This window comes from Lampetra fluviatilis, chromosome 61, assembly GCF_964198595.1.
Source record: "Lampetra fluviatilis chromosome 61, kcLamFluv1.1, whole genome shotgun sequence".
NCBI classification, from domain to species: Eukaryota; Metazoa; Chordata; class Hyperoartia; order Petromyzontiformes; family Petromyzontidae; genus Lampetra; species Lampetra fluviatilis.
The window spans coordinates 5,806,170-5,824,440 of NC_136335.1; the positions used below are offsets into that span (position 1 = coordinate 5,806,170).

An 18,271-nucleotide genomic window follows, 5' to 3' on the forward strand; every position below is an offset into this window, starting at 1 on the left:
AATTGCAAGCTGTGAGCGGTCGTTCAGCAAATTGAAACTTATTTTGTCGCATTTGCGTGCTTCAATGGGACAAGATCGTCTCAGCGATCTTGCTCTTCTTAGCGTTGAAAGAAAAACATTGGAAAAAACAGATTTTGATTACGTGATTGACCAGTTTGCGACAGTGAAATCAAGAAAAATTAATCTTTTGTAGACTGTCAACCAGTCTACGACAGTGACCAAGTGAGCCATATAAATTCTTCTTTAAATACAATGTTTCATTAAAATTAAATTGTTATTCCGTATTCGATGTAATAGGAAAATGTGATTAAATGGGGGGGGGGGGGGGGGGGGCGCCAATTTTGTAGTTCGTCCCCGGGCGCAAAATATCCTAGCTACGCCTCTGGTGGTCATGCCCAAGGAGTTAAACGTTGACGAATCGAGGAGGCAGAGTTTATCCAGCATTCACCCCAATGCAGATAGACGGATGCGTCACCGCTTCAGAACCCAGGGATCTTAAACAAGCCACTTGTGCACAAGGCCACAAACAATGTCTATCAGCGTTGGTTGTCTTTTCCAGGGGCAGAGCACTTTTGACAATGTAGACATATGCGTTTTAATGCTACAACCAAGGTCAACTCAACCTTTACTTAAAGCTAGTTAAAGTTGGCAGTATTCCGTTTCTCCCTCCTTGCCCAACATTCTTGATGTTCCTTTGAAATAGTTTGTTAGTGTGACAGAAAAAAAAAAATTGTCTCTGGACCATAATGTCCACATTTGCGTGTTTGGGGAAAAAGGATTCATTAGGTCATAAATAAAAGAAACCTGGATTCAGATTTTTTAAGCATGGCAAGGTGCTCTTGTTTGAAGCCAAAGGCCTAAACCTTGGTACACGTTGCTGCTATCGAGGGACTTGCCTTGGGGAAGAAACGTGGCCAAATGCAGCACTAACACTGCCTACATATTGCACACATACAATCCTCGTGAAAGGTCAGAACAGCAGTAGCGAATTTAAGAATTTTATTTGACAACGGTCAGCAAGACACGCAAGTGCCAGCAATCACAAGTAGTCATCAATAGCCACTCCCATCGAGCGCCACAGCCCGGCTCCTGTGCCTCCTCACGGCAATGGCAGCAGACAGGAGAGCAATGACGGCTGTGGCAATGACGAGGAGAAAGGACAGAGTCCCAGCCGAGGCCCACGATGAGGAGGGTGCCTCCAGCAACAGCAGAGCAGCCTCGTTAACAGACGCTTCTTCAAAGAGCACGGGGCCCTGCAGTGACACCACGTGCTTTCCTACCACGCTGGAAGCGTCAGAGATGGCGTTGCGCTCTGGAACAACAGAAATCGGTTCATGACAACTGGCCCATACGAAAGGACATCATTTGCGCAGGTCAAGTTCCCCAGAAAAAAAAAATCAAACGAGAAGGTAATTGTGGCATGCCACGGGTTGTGAAACCAGTCTGCAAAGGTCACAGCAAATGCACTTTAAATATAAACGATAACATAGCAACATTAGAACCCCTTCGTCCTCTTGAAAAATCGTTACTCTGCGAGGCTTTTCTGGGTAAACAAGCACAAAATATTCAATAGGTCGCGGTGGTGCTGCTCACTGTAGCGCCTGGTCTGTCCACACTGCCGATTGCACTCGGTGAGGAAGTTGGGGCTGGAGCTGTCGCACACCACAAGAGAGCAGTGCAGGTAAACCTGTGGCAGACAGAATGCATCGCTCCGGTAAGTAAAGGTTCCCATGTTTTTAGGTAGTCCTTTTGCCCTCCAGTTGTACACAGTACACGTCATCCTTCCATGGTGGCCTGGTTTTCAATGGATGAAAAGAATCGGGCACTCACGAGGTCACGGGTGGTGCTGCGGTCAGAGTTCATGAAGGCGAAGGCCTGGAGTGCCAGACGCTTGTAGTGAGAAGGCAGTGGCAGGTCAGCAACACCAGGGAAGAACACACTGCAACAAGGAGACTGCACGGGGCAGCTGCACAAGAAAAAGTGCCGTTTACCCTCAATTCAAAGAAGATTGAATGCACGCATTTTTATTTAAATCTGCACGCAAGGATGAAGGGCAGCTTTAGTCAAGACATGCTCACGACTAGCAAGGCAGCCCAAATGCCAATATTCAGTGCATCGGTGCAATGCAACCATCACTGCATGTAGTCGGGCCTTGTACAAATCACCAGCTCTGGGAGGCAGAGGGTGGCTGTGTTAACATCCAGAACCAAAGGAGCAGTGGCCATCGACATTTGGGGATGGCACTGCAATCTTGCTTAGACGCCAGTACTTGATAGTCACCATTACACGAACCGTTGTCATTAACAAGGGGACGTAATTAGCACAACTCTGCTTACGTGGGGGAAGAAAAAGAGACAACCAATGCCTCAAAAACCAGGTTGCCTCTGCAGGCCCTGCTGTGGCAGAGAGAGCACTACCCCGCCCAGCCTCACCCATCCACCACAAGTTTCCACTGCGTGGGGTCGGTGGCATCTGTCGTGGGCGTGGCCCAGCAGTCCTTCAGAAAGAGCACCAGCGTGGGGTCAGAGCGGTGCAGCAGTGACGCCTGCACGTAGAGCGGCGTTCCCAGAAGCGTTACCAGCGGGTACTGCCAGGGCTGGTACGGCGTGGTGTAGGAGTTGTCTGGCACCGTTCAGACATGGTTCACAATGTATGTGGATTAGTGGTGTAAAGGACCTGTTTAGAGCACATTGGACAAGGTAAAGCACAAAACCCCTAAAACGTGCGCATTACTGTTGAATTGAACTAGTGCACATCTCAACATGTTCCTGGCATAAAAATCGTGGTTTATATTTTAGTTGTATTTTCAGAATACAATTCTGTGACCCTCACCTACATACAACGGCATCTAAATGTCTGTAGATGCTGTAAGGGGGCACCATTTGACACGGAGGGACGGGAATCGGGTGCTAACAGTTGGCCAAGTTCTAGGCCCATTTTTAGCCAATTGGTAACCAATGAAGCTATTGATAACAATTCGTTCAAGCAATTGTGATCTGACGAATGAGGCTAAGAAAGCCAGTCCAATTTTCCTGTAAACAATGCCCTCAAGGAGATCGTTTTGATTGATATGGGCATTGTCATCCCGTTCAATGTCGGCCCCACACCAACATGGTTTCAAGCTAATAGCTGCTAGATTCAAAACCTCAGCAGAAATTAGCATTTGAAGTTATACGTCGTACCATGGAGAATGTGAACGTCGTTCTAGTTCCCTTATGGCGAATTATGAACTCTGTTGGCAGGTTCACAACACTGGCAGCACAGCCTAGCACGTCATCCGTTTGCAGTTCAAGTCCAGCAGCCATGCCGATTAATGCATTCAAAAATCGCATGCAGCCTGCAATCAGTGGAAATTAAACCAGGGTCGAGCTCCTAGCCGAGCAATGGCTAAAATAATCATGACTTTCAGCTGGCTTCGAGTCAGAGCTAATACGGACCCAAGTCTTCCCTGGGTAGAGCGACATCACAACCCGTGTTCAAGGTGCATTTGTCCATTCAGAGCTGCACAGGGTGTCGGAGAGAGCAGTACTCACCAGTGAAGACCTGGAGCAGCAGGGAGAGGGGCCCAGTGGCCGTGGCTGGAGGTGGCGGTGGCAGAGTGCTCACCTGCACTCGAAGCTGCAGGTCTCCACTTCCAAGGAAGCGGCATTGAAGAACCATCCTGGTAAAAACACACACCACCAGCCAAAAGGCATGCACAATGCCCTCACGGCAGCAAGAGATTGCAGGAGCGACACAGCAGACCGATAGGGTGTTTTGCAGATGTACCAGTTAAGGGACCCCCACCTTGGTTAATACCGCGTTTACATTAGCCATTAACCATATTCCTACTACAAGATGTTAAAGATCCTGTGACGAGGAAAAGTCGCCCTTGTGCGTCGAATGTCCCAATTTAATAATTAAATCGTTGAATATGAAAGCACAGCTTGGTCACGGTTCTGCTGGCATATGCTGTAAATATTTAATGTCGCAGGGACAGTGGCCATTGATAGGGGTGGGTCTCCTCTGCAAGACTCATGCCTGACCCTCATGAGCACAGCACTTGCAGAGGGGTGGTGGCAGTGCTTACTTGTATGTGGATGACTTGGTGATGGCGACGCTTCCATCAACGCAGAGCTCCCGCTCGGAGACCAACAGCAACTCGTACACGAGCTCCTGCCCACTCCACTGGACACACCACAAAGTAGTCGACACAAAACGATAATGCCATTGAGTGATCAAGTAGAAGAATGATAAGTGGTACTGGCCAAGAGTCCAAATTGCTCACAATTAGCTACAAATTATATTAGAATCCCCCTAAATTCTGCTTTGGCACTCGATTCATTTGAAACTCAATCATAAAGTGACCCTGTTGTTCTTCATCAACTCGTGCATGATTGTGCTCTGCACATCAAGGAGTTGTGCATAGTGAAGGGTCCCGATGCAGCACTTCAACAAGGTCAAACAACAAGCATCAGGATGGGGGCAGGGCAAAGCAGAGTCCAGGAGCCCATTACCTGCACAGTGGCACCACACGCTGCCATGGGTACGTCAAAGACTGCAAGGTCTGCAGACACTAGCACGGGGCTGCACTGCGCACTGCTACCGCCAGTCAGGTGCACGGTGCTCAGGTCCAGCGGCGGAGACGTTAGGTTCCGAGACACGGGCACCACAAAGCGCCCATCTGTGGTGCACACTGGGTGGAGCATGGCGGGAGGGTATGGTGAATCACGAAAGATGCCCCATGTAGACCGTGGTGATGGAACAAATTCAGGGAACCAGCACAGCAGGATGCTACTGTGCCAACATAGAACCTCAAAGCAGGAGCCTAGTTTAGGTAGTGAATGATGGAACCTCTGTTTTGAGTCAGCTACGTACCAGCTTCACTGTAGAAGCAGCGGCGTAGAGTGGGGTCGTAGCAGCAGCCACTCTGTGCACAGACGTCCGCGCTCGGGACACTCTGCACAGAGTTGCATGGGAAGTTCCTGCTCTGACCAGAGCACGTGGCGATCTCTAATAGCAGCAGAAGCACAACAGGTCATCGTACAAAACCCCACACGTACTTAAAATAAAACGGCATCGTTTGAGCCACGTGTCACGTATGTTAAGGAGTGTTACTTGGCACATGACCAAATCACCCGGGCAATGCATGCAATCGCAGAAGCGGAGCAGGGTTGAGTGTACTGCAAAGATGGGCAAACACGTTGCTCACTGGCTGTAAAAGGCTCTGGCAGTGCAGCACAATTTGTTGCATTGAAGGTTAGTGCCACTCAACCGCGGCCAACAAGGAGCAGCGTGGTGAAGCATGGTCAAATTAACCCTCACGACCCAGGGCAGCACCAACCAGCAGTGCATTTGGAAAACGCGTTTATATGGTGCAACTATTGCAATCAGCCATTGGGGGAAAGTGCATCGGAAAAGGATTCAAGCTGCAAGTTTGTCCAGTAAAAGCCAAGGGCATGAAACGCATCTGCAGGAAATGCAAGCGCATTATTGCAAAAGCACCAGGAGAGATGATCTAGGTCGAAACAGAAAGGCAGCTGTTGACCCAGCAGACCCATTCTAGAGCACCAAGTCACAGGTAGTGCAGTCTGTGGGTCCGATTAGCAGAGTCAAATCAATGGTACTCACCTCCAGCCCTCGCCGATCTTAGGTTCTCAGGGCAGTCGATGGTGAAAGCCCAGACGAGTCCATTCAGCCCCTGCCGCATCTCCTGCAGCTCCACCTGGATCTTCCTCCTGCCGTCCTGGTGAAATCAGCAGCCCTCAACATCGGACTCGGGGCCAGTGCTCCAGGAAGGCTTAAACAAATCAGTAGATTTAGTGCATTCGACATTGTTGGGTGAGGCCAGGTTAATGACAAGTAAAACTGTCAAATGGGAAACCCGCCACCACCTACCACCCAAATTATGGCAGGTAGACTGCATGTCGGGGGGGTTGCATTCCTGGGTCCGAAACCACTTTCCCAGGTTAACCCTTGTTATTGTACAAACGGATGCTGCGCTGCTCCGTGTGTAATACCGTTTCCATATTCAGCTTGCCACAAAACCGCAAATACTCTTCCCACACACATAGCACTCACAAATGACCACCCTTCACAAGACTTTCATGGCTTCTGCAAGCAACCTCAAGTAGTGCACATATTTCTGGCACAAAGCTCGTATGTTGGTTAGGTCTGCCACTTGCATTTTGCTGTTGTAGATCATACATGTCCACGTAAGCCCCGTGTGCAATATTTTCTTACATCTACGTTGGTCTCTTAGAGGCCAGCTTGGATAGTGACCTTCTGTAGCAATATATAGTGCCGTTAATTCTATACCAAGCATCAAACTGCTCCGATTCCCTTCTTTGCATTGAATAGTATCGCGAATGCTGCATCCATTAGCAGGCGTGAAATACATCAACTGAAAGCTTGTTTTGCCGTGTATTTTGTGTGATGTAAACACCAGTTAACCGTTCACACATTGCCTCTATTAAGGTGACCACTTTGGTGACATGGACGTCTAGATGGCAAATCCTTTACCGTTAAGCACCGGAAGAGAACATTTATGCTAGAGATAAGACGGAGACTAAAGACAAAAAAGCAATGCAATGCGGCAAGAAAGGATACTTAGGATTGGTTTAAAGAGTAATGTAGCGACATGGCATACTACAATGAACAAGAGCACAAATGGCAAGTGCAAATCAAGGTAAATCTGAAAAGACAAAGATGGCAAGATCTTGATAAGACATATGGAATGAGCATTGCATTGATTGTCCAGGGATACCAGTCAAGAGAAAGAGCTGCTGTATAAACTAGAATTAAAGTCGCTACCACCGAGAGATGATCGAAATAAATTGAAAAAGCAATGCAAACAATCTGAAAACAAATTCCAGAGTGGACGGCATGAGCTAAAACAAAATCTTGGAAGGAACTTAAAAATAAATGCACGAGCTAAGCAAACGTGGAGGGGAAAATGCCAGAGTAGACAAAATCAAATTAGATTCTGGCCAGACAACATCTGTGGGCACGTGATGGCCGATCGGTTATGGATTGCGAAACATCAATTTCGCTACTACCACAGCAGTCCCAGCGGGTACTAGCATCGACGCAAGTCACAACGGTCTCCTCGTGTTCACCTCCACGCGCACGTGGCAGGCATCACCAGCAGCGGTGAAGTGGAGCGCAGCACCGTCCCTCGCGATGGAGAAGCCGCAGTCCCCCTGCGCAGACTCCACATCCACGGCCTCATTCCGCACCGCTGGAGACATCGAAAACAAAGTAAAAAAACCTGCATTTGGATGGATTACGCACCACAAGTTCATGTGGACAGCGCGACTGCAAGGAGAACAACAAAGTATGGTGTTAGTGTGAACGCGAATAGGAAATCTCCACAGTACCAGGAACGTCTCTAGGACACCGGATCCTCAATACACTGTTGGAATTATGGTACTCCCAAACCTGCACAACGACCTCTTCTAATAGTTGCTAGTAAATAAGGCTGCGTGTCGGATTTAGTGACAAGATCTCCCAAGTCGTCAACGGAGGACTCGTGGGAAATGCAGACAATGCGACGAGAGAACCAAAGTAGGACAGGAGTCACCAGGTTCAGTTTACAACGGAAGTCACGACCTTGCATGAAATGTTCCAACGAATGGGAGAGCCCATTGTGCAGGCAATCAAGAGGTGGTATTGATTAATAAGGGATTCCACCGTCGAGTAAACACACGCAGTTATCCTATGGAAGAATAAGATTTGATTATCGTCGTCTGCTGTATTAGACTAGTGGAAATGAACCCTGACGCCAATACAGTATCATGCTTTGAATCCCAGATAAAAGTTTCCATCGTTCATGCGAATTACATTCCACACAGCGTTAACCAAAAAAACCTAAAATCGACACCGAATAAGAGAAATTGAGAGGTTAGAGCACATCGAAAGCGAAGCAGTTGGGACCAAACTGGCCAGAGAATTTCATCCTCGAATCAATTTGATAGCATCTATGAGAAGCGTCATATGTTCAATCATACAATGGATCAAGATGTCAATTATGTCATCACGATTTAAGTGAAAGCTCGTGGACTCACTCCGTACAAATACACGGTAGTCACTGTGGGAGGGGCTGCTCCATCCCACAGAAAAACCAAGGGTGGAGGAGATGCATTGCTTCAGCAGACCTGGGGGAGGCAGTTCAGAAGTTGAGACGTCAACATCAACTACACCTTATGGAGCAATTAAAAAAACAGCCCGCGACGGTTGCTTGGAGGGCGCACATCAGTACCTTCACTTTTCTGTGCACACATGTAAGGTGTTGTGTGTTGTTCTTATTTGGCGCAAATTCAAAAGGCACGTGCACAACTGGACAGTATGAACCTCACACCAGGGATCGTCAGCCTGCAGTTTCGACGCAGCTGGTTGCAACATGATATTTTGGTAGTAGACCCCTGCATTAGACTCTTGAAATTGCAGTAGAAAGTTGCCAAGGTAGAGCCTGATATGCAAATTATCAACGCGAGTGCACAGTTCGTTGTTACTATAATGGAAAGGAACAAGGTCATGATGATTTTGCACGCGTGTTTTACGTATAGTCGTGCAGTCAAATGTTGTACAATTCACTATTTTAAGTAAAGTTGCAAGGGCCGTGCCAATCAGTCACCAGCCATATTTTTCGAAAGCGTTATTATCGTAAAAAGGAACGTGCAAGGGAGAGTTAATGTCCCCGAACGCCCCCTTTTCCATGCGCTGGAGGATTATTAATTATCCACGTGCCGGCCTATGCCCAACGGCAGCCATCACGTCGCGTCACGTGACCGCTCCAACGGCAAGCGCACAACAAATTCACCCCCCTCCACCTCGTCCAGGCAGCGCTCTTGTTGGCAACTCGTGTCGCCGGTAACGCTTTACCAGTTCACCGAGAGACGCCGCCATTAAAGTCTTGTGCATGGCGGTGTCCAGACACACGATAGCGGTATTGAGAGAATGCGCGATGTGGTTGTCATGTGGCGACAACAGCAGCAGCGCCCCCTACCACTCGGCTCCCCCAGCGTCCGCGGTCCCAGCGACTGTCGAAGCCTCGCGTGGACGGAGCCCAGGCAGAGGAAGCTGCGGGAAGTACGAGACACGTGACCGTCAAGACGAGAGAACGCAGGGGGAGGAGAGAGAGGCAAACACCGCAACCCCCCCACAAAAAATTAAGTGGCCCTGTAGCGATTTTAGGAAGGGCCTATTCAAGGCCAGCACGGTGCACGAAGGAGTTGGTGTAAACAGCGCCACGCAAAGCCACCTTTGGAACCCCTACCACCCACAATTGGGCAAGCGAGACATTTCAGGACCGCATTTCCACATTTTTATCTCAATGCATTTCTCCATGCAGGCCAGTTACCCAAAGCGATATGGAAACGCCCTCTCTTACAAACGTACACAAGACTTCATTAACCAGTGCTGTTGAGGAACATCCCTGAACACCACTCAGCACGCCCCTCCGCCTCCTCACCTGGTCAGGAGCAGGAGAAGAACTCGCAGAGCCGCCATCGTAAAACAAATCATCAGCTGCGTCGCTTCCCTTAGGCCATGGACCCCTTTTATATGGAGAGCCCTCAGCGATCCCGATCCAGATTGGATCAGATCCACCCACGCATTGTCTAATCAGCGAGATTTTATGAGAGCAGATCGAGTCACTCATTGTCTCATCAGTAGAGGTTTGCTCGATCTCGGCGCACGTGCATGGATAGGAGCTGCACCGCAAATCACGCGGCACGTACGCAGGAGGAGTTCATTGGCTCATTACTGAAACTGAATGAGGCCGCGCGCAGATAAAAGCCCCGAGTCGGGACAGTAGCTGCGTTGGCTCTGCTGGTGCCGTGCTAAGTCTCCGTTTTTTGTTGTCCTTGCGATGGAGATCACGAGGGCTTTGTTTTCGGTCCTGGGGTTGTTATGTCTTGTCTCTGGTGAGTGGAGTTTGGTCGAAAGATTATTTTACAAACGTGTTTATTCGTCGTGTAATGTAACTGCCGTGTTTACTAATGCGAACACCATAATATACACGTACTAACGATGGGTTTGGTAGTGTGGCGTGGTGGTTAATTCACTGTTCTATATACCTGAACACGAATTTGCGTCCTGTAATGTTAACATTGGCGAGATGTGTCTAGACCTGGGGCTTTGCCCTAATTCAGCCCGTACTGATCTGAATGGTCAAACTGACGACCGCAATGTGCGAGACTTGATCCAGTAGTAGATTGCCAAAACGTATTCTTAACCTGTCGTGACGCGTATATACATTCATTGAGGTGCTACTGGGGAATTCGAACTCTCTTGTATTAGCAGCTCCGTGTGGATGATTGACTCGAGGCTCTGAGACTTTCTACGGCTTCACTGACCACCTGTGTCACTGTTTGGGTAACTCTCGCGTCTCCTCCCGTGCTGCACTTCCAGCTGCAGTGGCCACCTCCGCCACGGTGAGTGTGGTGTGTGACGAGGCGACGCTCACGCTGACCGTGAGCAGGGACCTGTTCGGCACGGGTCACCTGGCCCAGGCGAGTGACCTGTCCCTGGGAGTACCAGCCTGCCCCGTCACTGGGAGCGACGCCCTTGCTGGGACGGTGACCTTCCTCTACGCACTGGAAAGCTGTGGCAGCAGCCTCCAGGTAACTGGCTGCTAATGCTGCTGTAACATAATCTGCGCAATCCAACTGCTTTATGTTTTTGTCGAGTATAGGTGCAGAAGTATTACAATTCCGCATTCGAGTCAAGCCAGACTTCTTCAATAACAGCGGGGAGTATTGCTTTGAAATCCCCTTGGTATTTGTAGATCGGTCATTGCATTATTATGTTAAAGTCCGTTCTGGTTGACCAGTCGTACATTAGAGCGTTTTTATTCTTCCATAATACATTGGGAATCTGCGTTTGCCATGGTTTGTGTGGGTGTTTTTTTATGGGTGACATGAGCGAGGTGAATTATTTAAACCAAGGAACAGCTGCATTGGGTCTTTCACCAAGGTGTTTGAGCTTTTTTTTTAAATTATTATTCTGCTAGTATTGCAATGGGTAATAAACCCCACGTCTTCCTCCCTTCTTAGACGAGTGCAGAGCTGCTGTCTTACGAGAACTACCTCTACTACCGCCCCACGTCCAACACGGGCATTATCCGCACAAACTACGTCGCCGTGCCGGTCGTTTGCCGCTATCCCAGGCGAGTTCACCAGCAGTCTCTTGTTGACATTTTCTTAATTTTGAAGTCCAGCTAAACTGTTTACAATTCTACCACTGTCTTTAAAAATTATGTGCCGTTGCGTGTGCTTTAGCTTGGCGAGGCCTGAATTGCAATAAAGCCAATGTCGGTGAGTTAATCCACCGATGGAAAGTCTCCCTGTGCTGTCTGTCGTGGGGGTTTTTAAGTGGCAACTTTACTGATGGGTTCACTTCAAACGCCTGTCATGGCCTGCCTCAAATATCAAGCCTTGCAAGTGTCCACGCCTGAAGTGGTGCATGCATTGCATACTGTGTGAACCACGGTTCCCTTAATTATACTCCATTCCCCCAAGTCGTCTACTTTACTCTTATTTGGTCCTCGTCGGATAAAAGTCTTGCAAGTTGCGATGTTAAATATACTCTGAAAATATCGTTCTGTATCTCTTCGCTTGTCTATTCGTTGTAAGCTGTTAACGACATTGCAATAATAATCTGGTCACAAATTGGTGCAGTTGAGCATCCCCCACCTCTGCTCTTTGTAGAGAATGTGTGCCCGATCTCTTCCTGACTGCAGGAAGGGGAACGTGTCCAGCAATGCCATCAAACCCACATGGATCCCCTTCAGCAGCGCCAAGGTTATGCAACAGCAGCTGAGCTTCACGCTGAGGCTCATGACCGGTCAGTGGTGATGTGAGGACGTTGATTGCCTATTATGCACATGGCTACTACCAGGATGGCAATTTAGACTATAACCCCTTCAAGATGTGTGCTTGGTATTGAAGAATAGACCAGATATATGCCCGAGGTCCCTAAACTTTATTTTAGGTTAAAGAATAGGTTTACCCCTTTTTTCTGGCACCAAAACTGTGGTGTTAAGATGTTAAAACGCCAAACTGAACTTTTTTTTACAAGGAATCGTGTCTGCATTAACCACTAATTGTGGTTAGAATGCAAACAAAACAACTGATAATATATGCATTGTCTTTGAAACTGATTGGTCCACACCAGACGGCTTTCTGTCGAGACGAAATACTCTGCCAGAAAGAAAGCTGTCTCTGGTTTCCACCAAATGAGTTTCAAAGATGATGCATAGATTATCCGTTTTTTATTTGCATTCTGACCACATTTTGTGGTTAATGCAGACATTATTCATTTGTAAAACGTTTCAGTTTGCTGTTTTAGCATCTTAACACCTGTTGCCAGAAAAAAGGAAAACCTATTCTCATTTTGGTACTGACAAAGGAGGTCCCATGATTTATCTTGGTTTCTTCCACAAGCAGTGGCGTGAGCAAGCACTTTCCTGGCTGTGCTTTTAGTCTGCACTCAGCCTTGGCAATTGTGTTTTTGAAGTTGTCTAATTGTGTTTCCTTTTATAAAGACGACTGGAGTGTGGCGCGACCTTCCACCGTATACCAGCTGGGCCAGACTCTGCATGTCGAGGCGAGCGTGCAGACACTGAACCACGTTCCACTCCGGATCTTCGTGGTCAGCTGCTTTGCAACCCCGGTTCCCGACAGAAACTCTCCCCTCAGCTACCAGATAATTTCTAACTCTGGGTGAGATTTCTCTCTTAATCCCACCTAATGAATGTTTATGTTCCTTGTCTTTAAAGGTGGCATTCCACTGCTTGAGTATATAACAGAGCCTGACCTTGGAATGCCGCTGAATCTTGCTCTGATGGTTAAGCCTGACCAGGTGTATGGTTAATGATTTTTATCATGTGGTGTCTGTCGGTACATTACTGATGAGAGATGTGGTCAATGTGTGTCATCGGTGACTGATTTGGTTTGCGAGTGGGAGGGGGGGAGCCCCTTGCCCCTTAAGAGGTGGGCTTGGCGCACCCTCTGTGCCGTATTATACAGTGGAAGAGGAGTACTACATCTCCTAGCGCTGGCTTTCTGTTGGCCTGCCCTATGTAAAGTCACGTGTCGTACATCTACGTGCCTGTGCAGGTGTCTGGTGGATGGCAAAGTCTCGTATGATGCTCACCTTACTTCTGGCTTCCTGCTCCGGCAAAGTGACAACGTCATTCGCTTCTTCATCGATTCCTTCCGCTTCCTTGCGACGTTGACAAACAATGGCGATCAGGTGATCTACTGTCATGCAGGCTTCTACAGAAACCACCTTTTTAGCCACGTGGTAGGCAGTGTGGTTGAGTAATAACCATCTTCCTCTTCTCGGTCCAGGTTTTCGTCTTCTGCCAGCTGAAGGTTGCAGATGTTGCTACATCTCCTACGGCTGTCAATAAAGCTTGCACCTACAGCCCCTCGGCTGCTTACAGGTTGGTCTGCTTCCTTGCATTGCCCAGCAATTTGTTTTTCAGTGTCTTCCATCCAATAGCTTAATCCATGCCTTGCATGTGGGCTACATATTATTGCATGCCTGTGTGCTTAACTAATATCCCTGAGAGCTGACTGGTTTCTAGCTGCAACTGGTATTACAACATTTCCTGTGCAGGTCCCACGGGTCTTCTCTTGTTTAGATTTATTCAGGTGATTATTGGTCATAGCCTGCACTTGTCTTGAGTTTATCAACAAGTGTAGCAGCCTGCAAACGACGTCTGTCATTCGTTTGAGCTCCTTTTGAAAAATCTCAGCCTCTTAGCCAGAGTTCAAATCTCACTCGTGGCTAATGTCGGGAGCATCAACCGAGCCTCGCCTTCGTAGATTTTTTTTTTTTTCCTCAAGCTGATCACCAGGGCTGGTGTGTAACAACATTGGAAGTGGTCCTGGTCACAGACTTTCCCTTCATGCTACAAATACTTTCAGTACTTTCCTATAAGGCTCGGACTCTACAGGTCGGGTGCTGTCATACAGATAAACACAACTACGCCCAGAATTGTATTCCTGGCCACTGCTCCCATCGAGTGGTATTGTCGCTATCGGTCTGGTCGACCGTGATGCTGGCCAAATGGTACACCACTGTACGTTGCTTGCCCTGAACGGGTGCTCAATCAGCACTTTTCTCAAATGTGAACGGATACGAGTGAGCATTGCCTGTGTAACTACAGACGACGTTTGTGTGCAATGCAGGTGGGTCTCTGCTGATGGCTCGGACTCGGTGTGCAGCTGCTGCGAGTCCACGTGCCCCAGTGGAAGAAGGCGCAGGGAAGTGGCAGCAGTGACTGGTGAGTACAACCGTCGTATTCAGCCATTTAGTCTTGTACAGAAAACCCTTGAATATGAAGGGAGTTACGTTCTTGGAAAGTGTCAGAAAAGCCAAACTGCGACATTCACTATGTAAGCCTTGCCTAAATAATGGTGTTAGGTATGTGCCAAGTAAACTAAATGGAAATAATTTCTATTTAAAGCTTTTGTGACTGCAGGGATTCCTATTCTTGTTTTTTTCGGTAAAGTCACGTAGAAGGGAAATAAAAAAATTAAACACTAAAATTCTCATGACGTTTGGATTGCAACACAAGCAATCATCATCATCATCAGTTGTGTATGGGCTTAAGCCTGGGCCTTCGCCACATTACTAATGTGGTCCTCTCACTCAGGACCGTCGTATGCGGTGGAAGATGTGATGCTGGGCCCCATCGTGATTACCAAGCCCTTCTCAGATGGTGCCGAGCCAAGCAGCCCTGCAAAACGGCAGCAGCCACTGGTTTCTACATCTGCATCCAAAGGTAAAGCTACCAGATTCTTTAATGGCACATTTTTTCCAGTCTCGGTTAAAAACTATTTCTCATAATTTGATACTGGCAAAAAGGTCCCATGATGCATCTGCTCGCCCAGGGATATAAATGCTCTGATGCATGGATTGTCGTTGTACTGTTTGCCTTTTGACGTTTTCTGGTTTGACTCGGACTAGCCCATAAAGAAGGTTGTCTCAGGTGTAGACCAATCCGTTTCAAAGATGATACCTATATAAAAGGAGCATGTTCACCAAAAGTGCGTGCGGTTAATGCAGACTTAATTTAAAACCAGGACATCCATGAGGCAATGACGCTTTAAGGTTGACCTCTCATGGATTGGCAGTCTGTAATACTTAATCTCTATACGGAACTTTGTGCAATTTGGGGAGGAAGCAATTTGTTTTTCGAAGTCTGCTTTCTTACTCCTTTGAAAGGGCCTATGACATCCAACTTCAACCCCCTTCCCCAATAAGTTGAAAAGGTACAAAACACGGATATTACAGCAGTGCCCTAAAAGGTATGACCAACAAATATTGCCATGATCCTCCTTAAATGTGCTTTGGTCGTCAGATGTAAATGTTTAAGATCTCAATTTGTTTAACATACCTAAAATGATATTTGTGATTGTTTTTTAATAACATAAGATTGTGTGACGTGCTGAACTAAATCCATCCACCAGTGTTAAATGGCAAACCTTGGTGAGTGACAAATTTGAACAGTACACCTTTCACACCTTTACCAAATACTTGGATAGGTCAAATGCCCCCACAACCTCCAGCATGTGGAAACCCTAGCTTTACGGCTCTGCAGTTTACCCACCAGCCCTTTCTCTCAATTGTTATTTTACAGGTGCTGCTCCCGTCCTTGGTCTGGGAGTGGCTGCGCTGGTGATGGCTGTCGCAGCAAGCGCCACGGTGGCTTTGTTTGTTTCGAAGAGGCGTCACACGACTCCTTCAAAGGGATTGGAAACGAGCTTCTGATCTTCAGTTGCTTTGCTTAAGTTGTGATAAATTAAACTGGTGCATTACTTCTTGTCTTGTGGGGTCTTTGCTTGGCGTTTCGAGCACTTTGTGTAACTACACCATAGCCCAGTTCATGAGGGTGAGCATGGAAACAATTGTGGTCTCCAATTCATGCGTGCCAGGACTAGTAGGATGTACCTAATAATAATGGCAAATGTTTTTTTTAACCTTCCCAATTGTCCAAACTGGCAGTCATTGTTGTCCATGTACAATGGAGCAGTTGAACAATTTCAAGTAAGAAATCCATTCCTATGTCACTTTAATCTTCCATAAAAATGGCCCCAGAAGTTTTTAACCGTGGCAGTAATTGGGCATTGTTGGTACATTACAAAGACGGATAATGTGTCACAACCGTGCAAAAAATAGGAGCATTTAATACTGTACTTAAGCTGGTTGGAGTATTACATGTGGAAATTTGCTTCCAGAGTGCCCACAGCCTTAAATCAAAATATTACCGGTAGGAACAATTCCACACTGCCCACCAGGGATTGGTTATCTGTCTTGCATAGCCACGCCCTCGATTTGTATTTCATAGAGCGCTTCGGGCGGGCTTAGTACCACGTGATACGCCGCCCCACGTACCTTGCGCCGCGTGACACAGATCGCACGAATGCGTTATCCAACCAAGTTCCTATCTGCCCATTCCCAAGGAACTTGTTATTACAAATGTTATCAGTTCAGGACAATAACTTTATACCATGATATTTCAGGCGCTAGGTCACGTAGATGTTTCGTATGGTTTTTTTTTACTTAAAAGGAACATTCAAATCTCCCCGAAAAAAATATAGTACCGTTTAATGCTTCATGTCAGTTATTATGCAGGATTGAGCAAGTCCAGGAGAAATGGTCTTTACAGGTTGTCAGTCCTTCACACAGTTCGAGGAAGTTGAGGAGAAACGCCAAGGTAGAAGGGAGGAGGTCAATGATTTCCAGGCCGTGTTTGAGGCAAACGGTCTCCCTAACAGCCGAGTTTTCCAGGCAGATGGTTTAACACAGGTAGTTGTAGACCGGAGACTCTGGGCTATCAGCAAGTGTGGTGGTCATCAGAGGCGTAGCTAGGGGGGGGGGGGCAGGGGGGTACATATGTCCCCGGGCATCAAGGTAAAGTGGTGCCAAAATGAGGCTTGCAACGTTACATTATAACTTATTGCGGCGGGCGCGGCAGCCTGAAACTACTGCACAAATCTACACCTCAACCTAAAAGTTTATATATCCCGCCACACACAGCCTACATGTCATGTAATTACATTTTGGTACGCGCGCCTATTAAGAACTTACATGGAAGAACGTCCCAAACAACAGACAGGCGCAGTCTTTCAGCCTTGGGCACTGGCCTGTTTTTTGGTGGCAGAAACTACGACGGCCTATTTTTAGTTCTTATTAGTGACACCACGCTCCAAGCGGCTGCAGCAGCCAGAGCAGCCCACGCACGTTCAATTACATCAGCATGGTTTAAACGCCGACTAGCGAACGGAGAGGAAGTGAATCGTTCGTGGCTATTATATTCAACAATCAATAAAGCTGCTTACGGTTTTTGTTGTCTATTTACATCATCGAGTTCAAACTCACGAGCTTCGTTTGAGTTTACAAACGGTTTCAACAAGTGGAGAAAGCCAGAAAAACGAAATTCTCATGAAAACAATCCTAACCACCGCACAGCTTTTACTGCATGGAAGGAAGCCGAACGAAGGATAATTGATGGCACTGGAATTGATGCAGTGGTTCAAGCTCAGATTCATTTGGAAAAACAACGTTGGCGAGATATATTGCAAAAAATACTCACCTGTATTAAGTTTCTGGTTTCACAAAATTTGGCACTACGTGGCCATGAGAAAAATTTGAATGCAGATGAGGATAACAATGTTGGAAAAATTATCGCGCTGATCAAATTCGTTGCGCAGTATGACCCATTGTTAGCAAAACACGTACAGCACGCAGGAGAAAATCCGGGATCAGTTTCTTATTTGTCACCCGAAATCCAGAATGAATTTATCCACATACTTGCGTCGACTGTAAAGAACCAATTGTTGAGTGATATCAGGAAACACGTTCCTTCGGAGTGGGCAGGTAGGAACTTTGTTGGACAGCGCATTCGTGCATGACAGACAGACAAATAATCCCTGGTGGGCAGTGTGGAACCTGTTGTTCGTACCTGTATGTATAAAAGATAACTTGACTTTAGGTAGCCAGGCAGACAGCCCCCTTAACTATCGCCCCCCCCCCCTCCCTTAGGCCCCTCCCCCCTTAGGCCCCTCCCCTGACCCCCTTTCCCATAGGCCCCTCCCCTGACCACCCCCCCCCATATCCTCAGGCCCCTCCCCTGACCCCCCTTCCCTTAGGCCCTCCCCTGACCCCCCTTCTGTTAGGCCCCTCCCCTGAGCACCCCCCCCCATATCCTTAGGCCCCTCCCCTGACCCCCCCCCCCTCAGGCCTCTCTGCTGACCCCCCCCCAGGCCCCTCCCCT

At 47.7% G+C, this 18,271-nt stretch overlaps 2 protein-coding genes across 2 annotated transcripts; one reads left to right on the forward strand and one right to left on the reverse strand.

Annotated features, from left to right (window-relative positions):
* Nucleotides 1-1,039: 1,039 nt before the first annotated feature.
* LOC144951313 (zona pellucida sperm-binding protein 4-like) lies at nucleotides 1,040-9,489 on the reverse strand. The gene is made up of 13 exons (XM_078881521.1): nucleotides 9,452-9,489; nucleotides 8,987-9,060; nucleotides 8,046-8,135; nucleotides 7,098-7,219; nucleotides 5,611-5,725; nucleotides 4,858-4,992; nucleotides 4,497-4,675; nucleotides 4,070-4,167; nucleotides 3,534-3,661; nucleotides 2,433-2,622; nucleotides 1,831-1,966; nucleotides 1,594-1,687; nucleotides 1,040-1,312 (listed from the first exon to the last, which is right to left on the reverse strand). Exons 1-13 carry the CDS (start codon nucleotides 9,487-9,489, stop codon nucleotides 1,053-1,055), a joined length of 1,659 nt encoding a protein of 552 aa, XP_078737647.1. The 3' UTR covers nucleotides 1,040-1,052.
* A 346-nt stretch (nucleotides 9,490-9,835) lies between these two features.
* Nucleotides 9,836-15,765, forward strand: LOC144951171 (zona pellucida sperm-binding protein 3-like). The gene is made up of 10 exons (XM_078881313.1): nucleotides 9,836-9,905; nucleotides 10,393-10,604; nucleotides 11,037-11,153; nucleotides 11,727-11,826; nucleotides 12,527-12,704; nucleotides 13,101-13,236; nucleotides 13,335-13,429; nucleotides 14,181-14,275; nucleotides 14,648-14,776; nucleotides 15,635-15,765. Exons 1-10 carry the CDS (start codon nucleotides 9,851-9,853, stop codon nucleotides 15,763-15,765), a joined length of 1,248 nt encoding a protein of 415 aa, XP_078737439.1. The 5' UTR covers nucleotides 9,836-9,850.
* The last annotated feature ends 2,506 nt before the right edge of the window (nucleotides 15,766-18,271 follow it).